We start from the raw sequence: 14,005 nt of genomic DNA, 5'->3' as shown, positions 1-14,005 counted from the left end.
AAGACGATCCGGATGGAGGGAGCAAGGCACGAACCCCGATTGGACCAGGACAATCCAGAGGGAGGATCGAGGAATATTCCGGAGAAGGGATGAACACCGAGGACGACGAGAAGATTTCCGCGGAGGAACAGATCGATTTTGAAAGTCAACCAAGTTGTATCTAAAAGTCGAGACGAAGACGAATAAACTTTTTACCAACCCTTTTTCGAACATACATAGTAGTTTGATTTTTGCGCGTCTCGCCGAGCAGAGCGGTTCAGCGCTCCACGGGCACCAACCCACCGTCCTTTTTCCCTAAACCGCGATCTCGGGACGTAACAGTTTCTTAGTTCTTAGTTTCTTAGTTCTTAGTTTCATAGTTTCTTAGTTTCTTAGTTTCTTAGTTTCTTAGTTTCTTAGTTTCTTAGTTTCTTAGTTTCTTAGTTTCTTAGTTTCTTAGTTTCTTAGTTTCTTAGTTTCTTAGTTTCTTAGTTTCTAGTTTCTTAGTTTCTTAGTTTCTTAGTTTCTTAGTTTCTTAGTTTCTTAGTTTCTTAGTTTCATAGTTTCTTAGTTTCTTAGTTTCTTAGTTTCTTAGTTTCTTAGTTTCTTAGTTTCTTAGTTTCTTAGTTTCTTAGTTTCTTAGTTTCTTAGTTTCTTAGTTTCTTAGTTTCTTAGTTTCTTAGTTTCTTAGTTTCTTAGTTTCTTAGTTTCTTAGTTTCTTAGTTTCTTAGTTTCTTAGTTTCTTAGTTTCTTAGTTTCTTAGTTTCTTAGTTTCTTAGTTTCTTAGTTTCTTAGTTTCTTAGTTTCTTAGTTTCTTAGTTTCTTAGTTTCTTAGTTTCTTAGTTTCTTAGTTTCTTAGTTTCTTAGTTTCTTAGTTTTTAGTTTCTTAGTTTCTTAGTTTCTTAGTTTCTTAGTTTCTTAGTTTCTTAGTTTCTTAGTTTCTTAGTTTCTTAGTTTCTTAGTTTCTTAGTTTCTTAGTTTCTTAGTTTCTTAGTTTCTTAGTTTCTTAGTTTCTTAGTTTCTTAGTTTCTTAGTTTCTTAGTTTCTTAGTTTCTTAGTTTCTTAGTTTCTTAGTTTCTTAGATTCTTAGTTTCTTAGTTTCTTAGTTTCTTAGTTTCTTAGTTTCTTAGTTTCTTAGTTTCTTAGTTTCTTAGTTTCTTAGTTTCTTAGTTTCTTAGTTTCTTAGTTTCTTAGTTTCTTAGTTTCTTAGTTTCTTAGTTTCTTACTTTCTTACTTTTTTAATTTAATTTTTTAATAACTTTTTAACGAAGGCTCAATCAACAAATTGATATTCTTGATTTTCGTCTTATTTTGGCCTCTGGAATCTCTCATTAAAATTTTTCCCAAGGGTGACCGATCTTTTCCAAATCCATTGGTATGTAATATTTTAAAATTGCCTCTTACAGTTTTGCAGATTTTGATGATTTACATCTTGCGCGCACATCCAGTATGGTAGTAGCCGTTCTAACTTTGATTTTAATGAAGCATTGTAGGCTTGCACTAAATTATACAGTAACAATAACAGTTACAAGTTTCTTAACAGCAATGAAAAGATTTTTTTTCATGCCCACCTATGACATTGTGGCAAAGGGGGAGCGATTTATAAATTATAAATACATGCAGTGTGTATACCAGGAGATAAAGATACACTTATTAGTCTCATGATGTACTTGCTTTAAAATACAAATTGAATAAATAAATATTGTCATTTCTGCGGCTCGCCTATCATGCAGTTTACTCACGTTATCTAAATCTTCACTGTTGTGAAAGCATTCTGTGTAATTTGTATAATAAAAATACGTGTCAAATGAGATTAGTATGTGCATCTGTATCTCTGTTGTTATTAACATTCTTTAAAATCGAGACGGTTTTTGTAATAAACATGATAAAATGGGTATATTGAAATGGAGTTTGTATTATACCTTTTGATAACGTGACATATCGTAAAGTTAATTAAATTGATTGCCCTTGTCATGTGAAAATAATATTTGTTGGTAGATAAGTGGGAGAACTTGGATATATATATATTGCAATTAGCTCTTTATAAGCGTGTAGAACATTGTTGGTTATCCATACAGCCGAGGTACCGATTCTGGGCATTTAAACGTTGCACTTATCCAGCCAATCTTTTGTTGCATATATCCAGCTTTTACTGTATTCGGAAAGATGGTAATTATTAATCCTATTAATGTAATAACTTTACTGTCTGCTGTGTTTGTTGAGTGGAACCAGGGACCCACGCCAATTAATAGCGCAGAAGAAAATTTAAGGGATGTATTATTCGATTTAATTGTAAGAAGTGTCGAAGACACGGCATTCCTGGTTGAACATGAAACGTGTGTTGAAATGGACGGGACGCCTATCGACCAAGAAAATCAGGATGCTGATTTGAACTGGTTGTGGGTAGATGAAGAGGAGGAAAATAGGACACCGAATATTCCAAACATATACGAACAAGACGTTGTATGTCATTTGAATAAGGAATACATCCCATTCGAATATAAAAGGAAAGCTGTGGCGTACTGGAACAGCGGGAAGTCGAAGCGATTAAAATTAGACACCGTACGTTCCAAATTCTGTCACGTGAAATCCGAAAGAATACTTCGTAAATGGGCTTTACAAGTTGAACAGGGTGGCACAAAAAAGGAAAAGATAAAACGTATTGCAGAGTATACATTTAATAAATTTATGGAAGCTCAGCAGTTAAGAGTAATTGTGCATGAAGTAGATCTACGGCGATGGGCTTTACAAGCGAGGGACATAGAAAATTTACAAACATTTAAAGCCGGATATACTTGGCTATATACTTTTAAAAAGATGTTTAGATTAGTGTCCAGAAAAATTACCAGATTTGTAACCACAAATATGGTAAATCGAGAAGACGATATTCATTTGCAATGCAGCGCATTCGTGAATGAAGTAAAATCATATATAGCCCGAAATGAACCACACAATGTTTACAATTCCGATCAAAGTGGTTTTAATTTGGAATTACATTCAGGGCGCACTTTGGCTGAAGAAGGTATAAAAATCGTAGAAGGAGGTGTTCAATCAGTGTCATCCACCACTCATAGTTACACCATCCAGCCAACCATTTCAGCTGATGGACAATTACTGTCACCATTATTTATTGTACTGAAAGAGAGTACAGGACATTTCGGGCCGATTGTGGAACAACATTTATTTCGCCCTGACAATGTATATCTTGTAGCTTCAAAGTCAGGCAAATTAACTACGGACCATTTCATGACCTGGTTAAGAGAGATTTACTTCGCAAATACTGGGGCCGCAACAGTTCTAATTCTTGATTCCTGGAGTGGTCACTGTAAGAAGACGGTGAACGAAGTTACTCCCGAGGGTAAAAATGTAAAAGTTTTTATAATACCAAAAGGTGGAACAAAGTATGTTCAACCACTGGATGTTTACGGTTTCCGCACTTGGAAAAATTTCGTCCGCCGATTTTCCGATATAGTTCATGTTTTAAATCACGACATTAATCTCCACTGAATCGTACCGTCGCGGCGGTACTGGCCAGGTAGTCGCGTGAGTTTTCTTTTAAACTCTGAGGGGTTGTAAGGCCCTCTTAACCTTCGTGGTACGCGGGTTCCTAGCCGTCGCTCGCCAAATTAATCTTGAGCGACGAGTTAATTGCCGGATTGTTTCGAATCGAAATCCGGCTGTTCTCTTTAATGTCGAATCACGAGATGTTGCTCACGAATCGCTTGAGCTGAGTTTTCGCGACGAGTTAGAGATTTCGATCGTTGTTGTCTGAGGTTTCAGCGACGAGTGTCGAAGTGTCCGGAGCCCGTTTCCTCCTCGGCTTGAACCCCCTCCGAGACGCGATTTTGGGGGTTCGTCAACCGATTCGCGTTGACTTTTCTGTTTATCGATTGGCCATCGACTTGGGGGAGGAGGATCGATTTTCCTGCCCCGTTGGCCAGGAAACTCCTCCCTCGCGCGATCGTGGAGGAGGAAGAGTCCCATCTCACCCTGGACGAGGGTGACTGAGGTTTCCTCCCCAAGTCGAAGGCCCCGTTAATTTTGCCGAGGAAAAAACGGGACTCCGAATTACGCCTAGCCACACGTGCGTTGCAGACGTTTTATGGCTGCATTGTTCCATGAGTTGGCGACGGTCGTTGTAGAGGACCGTGCCACCCGCGGAACAATGCAGCCCTTCGTCGGTCAACTCGGGCCTTGCACTTTCGAAAAGCTAAAGTGCTTGTATGCTTTACGATGAAATTTGCCAGATGCGGAATGTTCGAAGACTTTTTCGACAAAGTCGAGGTTCCGCATCTGGCACCATAAACGAGCGGAAAACCCCGAGCTGACCGGACGGAACATCCACGCTAGGAATAATATAATTAAACTTCAATCTCTGGTCCACAATCAATTTTCATCGCCAAGGTTCCAAAATTTTATTAAATACTCCTGATATAAATCCGGATATATAGATGAAAAGCCAAATGCATTCCAGAATCCTGTTGAGTACTGCTATTCTGTTGAAAATGAGCCAACATGTCATATTTGCGGTGACGTGTCAATAATTAAATGCGCATGGTGTAAGAAATCTTTATGTTTCAAACATTTTTTCGACGAGTACCACTATTGTCGGAACTATATAGAATAATTGTTATACACACTGCATATATGTTGCGTCGCGAAACATGTCGTTTCATTCATAATGGCAATTTAGCGTTTGCATTGATGCCACAAGCCATTAGCTAAATGGCTTTAGTGTCAATGCAAACCAAAGTATATAATAACCGCCATAAAGGGCCCGCTCCAGCGGCCTCGCGACCTGGTCCTGACCGTTGGGCCAGGGTATTTCCCAATACCTGGGACGCGCGGTCCACCCTCGCGTCACGAAATGCAAGAAGTACCAGCGCACCAATCCTGAACGAAAAAGGTTCTGATTGGATGCGGCTGACTTCTTGCATTAGGATATAAGGCGCGAAATGTAACATCATGGGAGAGAACGTTACAAAATCGTCTAACATCATACACGCCGTACGAACGAGAGAGGGTCCACGTCCAACAGAAATACAGTCCACTACACAACCAACGCCTTGCATATCAACAGACGTGCAAGAAGAGCTCTGGACGTGCAACACATTGTACGAGCTCTCAACAATATATTTATAATTTATAAATCGCTCCACCTTTGCCACGATGTCATAGGTGGGCAATAAAAATAATTAATCCTTTCGTTGCTGTTAAGAAACTTGTTACTGTTATTATTACTCGCTACTTATTACTGTATAATTTAGTGCAAGCCTACAGTGCTTCATTAAAATCAAAGTTAGAACGGCTACTACCATAATGAATGTGCGCGCAAGATGTAAATCATCAAAATCTGCAAAACTGTATGAGGCAATTTTAAAAAATCGCATACCAATGGATTTGAAATAAAATGCTCGTCATTTTTTGTCATTATGAAAATTTCAATAAAATTAAAAATTAAGTTAATAAATTTTTTTTTTGTTATAAACAAATTGTTTTTTTTTTAATTTTTTAACACCATGTTATTGTACATAAGAAACCATTAACCTCGCCTATTAACAATTTTTTTGTATCTCTTTCCGTTTTCGAGATAGCCGTTTCGAACCAAAACTTCAAGGGGTGGTTTCACCCCTTAAACTCGAGTTACCGCAGCTAAAAAAAAATACGTGTCGATTATTTTTGGCTGCTTTATAAGTGTACAAAGTTTCATCAAAATCGAAGCCGGACCGTTCGCGATGGTTCCTTGTGAGTACAAGAAGGCCCTTTTTCGGGGTTTTGTCCCTATTTATCGGTTTGTACAAGAGGGGAAGGGGAGCCGGATGACTACTCCAGTAGCACACGGCTGAGTCCTAGTGTTGATGAGTAAGACCGCGTCCTAGTGTTTGCAATCTAGGGTACACTGACTTTGCACGGCCTTACTCAGCGATGTGACTCAAAGAGAAAAATACTATGATTCATGCGTGTCATCCGACACCTCCCCCCATATTAAAATTGAAGACAAAGTCTTCAAGAGTAATCTGAAACCTATGTGCAGAAATTCTTACAGTATTTTAGCTTTTACATGTGTTTAAATATGTTGAAAACTATTTAAATTCGCGTTCGTCCGTGAAATATTATTTCTCGGCCGCGAGTCCCGTATCCGTTTGTGTACGTGACATTCCGGAAGGTTAGGCTGTCGCCGAGTTCGTTCGGCGTACAGACAGTTTAAAACCGCGGCCGTTTACGTGTTTTGTACGCTGACCTCACGCGAAGATTCGCTTCAAACGCCATTTAAACGGCATAGTGACGTCAGCATCGAGAGAGAGAACCGTAACGTTAATTGAAAAGAGATCGACAATCAGATTCGACAGCGCCACGTCGCGACGACGAGGCGCGACCGAGTCTTCGTCTGTCGATGCTCGACGATTTTGGAAATTATTCACGAGCCGACTGCCAACGGGAGCGGATCCCAGACGATCTCGCTCCTCAAAGTACGCGCTCCGCCGAACAAGCAAAAAGCTTCTCGGCAAGAAATAAATTTTGGACTCTGTGAAGAATTCTCATCGTTGCTGCGATTTGAGATTTCAAAAAAGAACAATCTCTTTAAGCGAAGGAAGTGGTCTAGTGCACGCAGCGCGTGACGTGACCGCGGACGCGAGAAGTTGATTGTACGTTGCAGTCGTTGCCGCGACCGCGACGTAAGGGACTCAGGGTGCACGCACCTAGAATCCCTTTAAAGCTATACGGCTTTGGAGCCTCCCAAAGGTCCTACCGATAGTTCGGTACCGCCTCGTGGAGAGCTCTCCGTGCAAAGGTCACTGCGAACCCTATCCGAAAAACCCGTTGGTGTACGAGTCGACCGTACACCCACCGGCGGAGTTCGTGTTCAAAGCGCCTCCCACTCTTCACGCCGCCTACCACATACGGTCCCCGTACAAACGGTCGCCGGGTAGGCTTTATAGTGAGGGTGGACCTGCTTGGGATTTCCTACTGTAAATTCGTTTACTGCACAGTCCCCGAAATAATCGGTCGCTGTGTAGTAGTTATAAAGCGTTGTAGGAAATTCCCTTGCACGACGTACCTACGTCGATCTGCGCGGTGAGCGTGCTCACGGGATCCACACACTTGGAGCTTTACGACCTCCATTTGGTGACCCGTCCGTGGCGACACAGAGCCTCCGACAGTTACGAGTCAATTCTCCGCTGTTCAGGACGAAAGTCTCGTCGATCGTTTTAATTAATAACGATTCGCGAGCAACAATAAAATACAGTCCACTTGATTACGCTTAACGACAGCTGATCTCCCCCCTCCAAGCGCGACGATAGTCGCGAGGAGAGCGAGGCGAACAGCTGACGAGCGTGTTTACGATACGTGCAATCACGTATTTAATTCTGGTCGATCCTTTGTTACAGGAATCAAGGGCCAGGACCACAGCCAGGGCAAAGCCAATAGGGCAACCCGGCCCGACAATAAAACGTCTTTTAATTTTAATCATTTTCAATTCTTTTTATTTTTTGTATTTTTGTATTTTTTTTATTACTTTATAAAATAAACGGCTTGTCGCTGTGCGACAAGCGGAAAAATACATATAACTTGTGTCAACTTGACTTTCCCTGAACTTTCCCTCATCCGGACCCCGGTTAGAACCCTTAGATTCTAACAAACGGTCCTTCGAGCCGGATTGAGGTTGAAAGAACAGGAAAGAGTTGCAAGTGCGTTCACGTAAGTCGCTGCTTACGAGACGCTTAATTTCGAGTCGATTACCCAATCCTCGAATTAGAGATCAGCATGTCTGTGTCTAAGGCTGAAGGTCGAAGCGAGTTCGATGTCGATCTCGACGACCTAATCACCCGGTTCGACTTAATGACAAAGGCGATTGTTCGGTAAACGAAAGCTCGCTCATTCCGCTGGCCAACTCGAGTTGTTTCCGGTCCTTTATGTTGCCAGATGCGGGATCGGTACTACGTTGCAAACGTCTTCGAGTCTCTCGCATCTGGCAAATGTCAATGTGCAAGAATAGCATTTTGGAAAACGAAAGAAACGCGACACTCGAGTTGACCAGCGAAGGGCTATATTGTTCCGCGGGTGGTACGGTCGTCGAGGCCAAATGTAGGCACCGACGACAACGGCCATCGCCGACACGCGGAACAATATAGCCATAAAAACAGACGTAGACCAGACGCAACCCCTTGTTGCGTGGATAATTCGGAGTTCCGTTTCTTCCTCGATAAATTAACGCGGCCGTCGACTTGGGGAGGAAACCTCGGCCACCCTCGCCAGCGTGGCCTGGGACTTTCCTCCACCACCGAGGTGAAGGAGGAGCTTGCTGCCAAACTGGGGCAGGAAAATGGGTCCTCCTCTCCCAAGTCGATGGCCAATCAATCGACTCACGATTCCACAGAGGAATTTGCAAAACACCCCCAAGTGTACCTCTTGGAGGGGATCTAAGCTGAGGAGGAAACGGACTCCGGATACATTTGGATTCTAGTTTCAGTCGCCAACCGACAAACCAGTTTCAATTCTCGGTTCAGTCGTTAACCGACTAAGTCTAACAAGTCTAACTAACAAGTCTGTAACAGTACAGCAGTTTTACTTGAGTTGAACGCATTTTGTTAAAGTAAGCGCGGGGGAAACAGTTCCTCCCACAGTTCAACGCGCTTTGTAACCATTCATACAGTCCACTTTGTTATTATTAAAAATAAACCATTTGAAAACTCTCCAACACGACGACATCGCATTCACTCCAATCCCACCTACAACAATTCGGGCGCGAACAGCGATCTCTTATTTAAAGAAACGTGGTCGAGCCCAGTTCACTGAGGAGATCCTCAAAACAAGGCTCGCCACCGTAACCGAACAGTACAAGGAGGCTATACAGCAGTACTTGGCTCTTCGGAGAAAATATGCCCCTGCGAAGCGCAACACGTGCGACTTCCTTGCAAAAGGTGGCGTAGAAGCTAAGGAGGAAGAGTTTATGGAGTTTCAGGAGTACGTTGCCACGGAGCTGACCAGACTGGCCGCTGAATCAAAAGCGGCAACAACGTCGGTCAGCTCACATGATGTCGCAATCGAACTCCCAAAACAACGCCTTCCCAAGTTCGGAGGTGATCCACGAAAATGGAGACATTTCGAGGATCTTTTCACCTCCGGAATAATAAATAATCCGAGGCTGTCAGATGTGCACAGATTGCAGTATCTGAACGCCTGTCTGGAGGACAAAGCGTTGGCGGCGATCGCGCACCTCGAAGTTATCGATGATAATTTCACGGTGGCGTGGAAAACCCTGAAAGAACAATTCGGGATACCACGTATCGTGACTGCCAAATTGCTAAGTCAATTAACAAAATTGAAAACGATCAAAAGAGATGATCTGGACAGCCTAAACCAGGTCGTCGTCGTTTTCAAACAGGCCCTCGCGGCGCTCGAAAAGCAGGGCACAATTTTAGAGCAGCGAAATTGGCTGCTGGCCCACAGCATTCGAAGCCACTTGGAAGGGTCTCTTAAAGCTGAGTGGGAAAGGTCGCAGCGTCTCTCCCCGAACTATCCCTCGCACACCGAGTTGATAGAATTCCTGGAGGGGCATGCACGGGCTCTGACCATGTTAGACGATGGTCCGAGCAAGCCTGCGACCGAACACCCACAAAAGCACAAAATACGGAGTCACAACTCCGTTCTAGAAAGCCCCGCTGGAAAAAGCGTGACTTGCGGATTTTGCGGCCTCGAACACAGAATGACCCAATGTGGTGCATTCCGTAATTTGACGCCGAACCGCCGCTATCAATTTATAAAAGATAGCCAGCGGTGCATTCTCTGCTTGTCACCTCAGCATGGGAACGCGCGTTGTCTTTCCGAAGAGGCATGTACGAAATGCAATGGCAGACATCATTCTCTGCTGCATTTCGAGTCCTTTCGGAGCGAAACCGAAAGTCGCAAACCCGCGACAATGGCTTCGCAAGACAAACGCCAGAAAAAGCGGTCTACGGCCCCACCAAGCCGGCCGCAGCAAGCCGAACGAGCTGCTCGTACCACGACGTCACGGGCAACGACGTCACAGCCTAGTACGTCACACTGTACCGCGATAGGTGCAGACGTACCGACGGCTGTGTTGTTAGCCACGGCGAACGTACGTGTGTACGGAATAAACGGTGCGTCGCGAATCGTACGCGCACTGATAGATCAGGGTTCTGAGTCGTCCTTCATCTCCGCGAATTTGACGAATGACCTCAAATTCTTGCGGAGGAAACCCCCAGCCACAGTGACTGGCTTGGGGGGGCGGCAAAACCCAGACAATTAAATTCAGCGTCGAGATGAATTTGGGAACGGTAGAAGGTACCGAGCCGACGGTCAAGACGAAAGCGTATATCGTGCAAAAAATCACGAGCTACGTCTCGCCGTTGGCAAGTGCGCTCAAATGCGACGCGCTAAAGGACCTACCGCTCGCAGATCCCGACCCTGCTTCCGGTCAACCGATTGAAGTGTTGATCGGCGCGGACTTGTACGCGCAAATTATTCGACCGGGTTTCCGTCGAATATGCAGTACGGGTCCAGTGGCCCAAGAAACTGCATTTGGCTGGATTCTGTCCGGCCCGACAAATGCAAAGGGCAAAATTAACAAAACTTTGCGGACATTGCACTGCAACGTCCTCGAATCGCTGGACACGGCGATTCGAAAGTTTTGGGAAGTCGAAGAACTCCCTTCGACCTCGGTACGCACCAAGGCGGAGGAGGAGTGTGAAACGCACTTCCAAAAAACCGTCGCTCGTGATGCCACAGGACGATTTGTCGTCCGATTACCTTTTACTCACCCGAGACCGGACGAAGCGCTAGGAAATTCCTATCGCATCGCTGTCTCCGCTCTCGGGAGATTGAGGAAAAAATTGGACGCAGATCAGACCCTCGTACGAGAATACACAACGTTTCTCTCGGAATATGAAGAGCTGGGTCATATGACTCGAATCGAGCCGATTGACGAGACCAGACTCTATATTCCACATCGAGCGGTCGTACGCACAGAAAGTGCAACGACAAAATTAAGAGTCGTATTTAACGCGACAAGCCGAACTGCAGGCTGTCGCTCGTTAAATGACATCCTACACGTAGGTCCAAAATTGCAGAACGACATCACGTCAGTCTTGACCCGATGGCGTCTGTATGAATACGTGTTGGTGGCCGACATAGAGAAAATGTCCAAGCATCCCATAATTTTGCCGAAACATCACGTTTCCACGATGATAATTCGGCAGTGCCACGTTGATACGTTGCACGGGGGATTGCAGTTAACCATGTATACGGTGCGACAAAAATTTTGGATTCTCGGCTGTCGAAATGCAGCGCGAACGGTAATCCACGGATGCATGCGATGCGTTAGATGGAGGGCAAAAACTCCCACGCAAATCATGCAGGATTTAATACCGGAGCGTTGCCGCGAGGCGAGAGCATTTTCGAACTGCGGAGTGGATTATGCTGGACCTTTTCGTGTCCGCGACTCCGCCGGTCGAGGGAAAACCGCCCACAAAGCGTATATAGCAGTTTTTGTCTGTTACGCGACACGGGCTATCCATATCGAACTCGTCCACGATTATACGACGAGTGCCTTTTTGGCGGCGTTAGATCGATTCATTGCACGAAGGGGAGTTCCGTCCTGCATTTTCAGTGACAATGGAACGAACTTTGTCGGTGCAGATCGAGAATTACGTGAAAATTTCGAGGCTGTGTACAACACGCCAGAAATGCGTAATAAATGCAGTCAGAAAGGAATTAAATGGAAATTTAACCCACCGAGTGCACCGCACTTCGGTGGCATGCAAGAAGCCGGCGTGAAATCGGTGAAATTTCACCTTAAGCGGACGCTGGGCGAATTCACTCCCACAAGCGAAGAATTACAGACGTTGCTCTGTAAAATCGAAGCAAGTTTAAACTCGCGACCGATTGCCGCTTTGAGTGATAGCCCGGACGATTATGCGCCGCTCACACCGGGACACTTCTTAGTAGGAAGTCCGCTGAACGCGCTTCCGACGCAATCCGTGGAAATTGAAAAACTCTCTCGTTTGACACGTTGGAGGGCGATTCAAAAATTCCATGAACAAATCTGGAGGCATTGGACACGTGATTATCTCACGCACCTCCAGAATCGTTACAAGTGGCGTACAGCCCAAAAAACATTAAAACTAAACGACTTAGTTTTGGTGCAAAACCCTCTCCTGCCCCCGAATCAATGGGAAATGGGGCGAGTAGAGGAGGTATACACCGGCAGGGATGGAAATGCACGTGTGGTTAAAATACGCACGGCAAAATCCATTTTTACGCGACCTATAACGCGGTTGTGTAAGCTGCCTGTGGAAGATACCGAGTCGGCGACGGTTAGCGACGCCGACTAGGTCACATAAAAACCATAACATCCAACGGCTGAAAGTGATCGGAAGGTGAGAAACGATCGTTTCTAGAAACAAACGACGTTGATTTTCACCTGACCGTTGTCACTTGAAGTTCAAACGGATTAGTGGGGGTTACGAATCCACCGATCTGAGTTGGATGATTGGTCGGGCGCGCCTAGCAATCCGAGCGCCCCCGACACTAAGCGGAACTCGCGGAGCCGAAAATCGTTCAGTTCAAAAGATACTACGATGAGCGACGCAAGTTCGGAAGCTACCACGTCGTGCGCGGAAGAAACCGCCGTGTCGCTTTCGGGTGACCCCGAAATCGACGAACGATTCGGGAGGATCTTGCGGCTTGGGGAGACCACCCCGGCAGCACCAAGCAACAGCGAAGAAAAGGTGATGGTCTGCTTCGGCCGGGAACCATATTACATTCCCGCCCGAGTTCTCACCGCCGCAAAGAAATACCACGTTAGGGTCCCCGGAGGACAGTATGTCCTCCGGTGGGGACCAGAGGGCCGCCTCCGGTCCTGCAACTTCAAGGCGGACAAAACCGAGGAGACGGCCCCGCCGCCGACCCCAGCCACGGCAGCGTCGACCAGACCGCCCCCGCCAGGGACGTCCGCAACCCCCATGGCCGCCCCCGCCGACCAGGCCAAGCGGCCGAGGAAGAAGAGGAAGAGGCCAGCAAGGGCAGCCCCTGCAAACACGGGCCCTCCACCAGCGGCCCTTCCACCAGCGGCACGTCCTCCAGCGGCCGGCCGCAGCAGGGGCCCACCGCCGCCAAAAAACGGAAGCGAGGGTGGCAGCCTTTCGGTGGTCTGGCCTTCACAAAAGCGATGGCCGACCAAACGTTGACCACCTCGATGCGCTACCCGCATCAAGCAGCTGCAGCAGGTCAACAGTAAGTACTTTTGATTTTTTAAAATTGAAAGTGCGCGAGTTCTCTCTCTTCGCGTAAAATAGTGACCGTACGGGACTACCGCGATCTCCGGGTATTGCACAATTCGTGCAAGGGGGGCGGTATGTTTAAATATGTTCAAAACTATTTAAATTCGCGTTCGTCCGTGAAATATTATTTCTCGGCCGCGAGTCCCGTATCCGTTTGTGTACGTGACATTCCGGAAGGTTAGGCTGTCGCCGAGTTCGTTCGGCGTACAGACAGTTTAAAACCGCGGCCGTTTACGTGTTTTGTACGCTGACCTCACGCGAAGATTCGCTTCAAACGCCATTTAAACGGCATAGTGACGTCAGCATCGAGAGAGAGAACCGTATCGTTAATTGAAAAGAGATCGACAATCAGATTCGACAGCGCCACGTCGCGACGACGAGGCGCGACCGAGTCTTCGTCTGTCGATGCTCGACGATTTTGGAAATTATTCACGAGCCGACTGCCAACGGGAGCGGATCCCAGACGATCTCGCTCCTCAAAGTACGCGCTCCGCCGAGCAAGCAAAACGCTTCTCGGCAAGAAATAAATTTTGGACTCTGTAAAGAATTCTCATCGTTGCTGCGATTTGAGATTTCAAAAAAGAACAATCTCTTTAAGCGAAGGAAGTGGTCTAGTGCACGCAGCGCGTGACGTGACCGCGGACGCGAGAAGTTGATTGTACGTTGCAGTCGTTGCCGCGACCGCGACGTAAGGGACTCAGGGTGCACGCACCTAGAATCCC

General features: G+C 45.8%; 1 protein-coding gene across 1 annotated transcript; it reads left to right on the top strand.

The window, feature by feature from the left end:
• The first annotated feature begins 12,581 nt into the window (after positions 1-12,581).
• On the top strand, positions 12,582-13,190 carry LOC122402585 (nascent polypeptide-associated complex subunit alpha, muscle-specific form-like). The gene has a single exon (XM_043405512.1). It carries the CDS (start codon positions 12,582-12,584, stop codon positions 13,188-13,190), a length of 609 nt encoding a protein of 202 aa, XP_043261447.1.
• The last annotated feature ends 815 nt before the right edge of the window (positions 13,191-14,005 follow it).

The sequence above is a fragment of the Colletes gigas genome, unplaced genomic scaffold (genome assembly GCF_013123115.1).
Source record: "Colletes gigas isolate AHSC1104 unplaced genomic scaffold, ASM1312311v1 Colletes_gigas_Sc00037, whole genome shotgun sequence".
NCBI classification, from domain to species: Eukaryota; Metazoa; Arthropoda; class Insecta; order Hymenoptera; family Colletidae; genus Colletes; species Colletes gigas.
The sequence above is the reverse complement of the archived record's forward strand: the minus strand, read 5'-3'. Positions and strand labels throughout refer to the sequence as shown.

Coding starts and splice junctions, on each gene's coding strand:
- LOC122402585 (XM_043405512.1), top strand. CDS start 12,582: ATGAGCGACGCAAGTTCGGAAGCTACCACGTCGTGCGCGGAAGAAACC.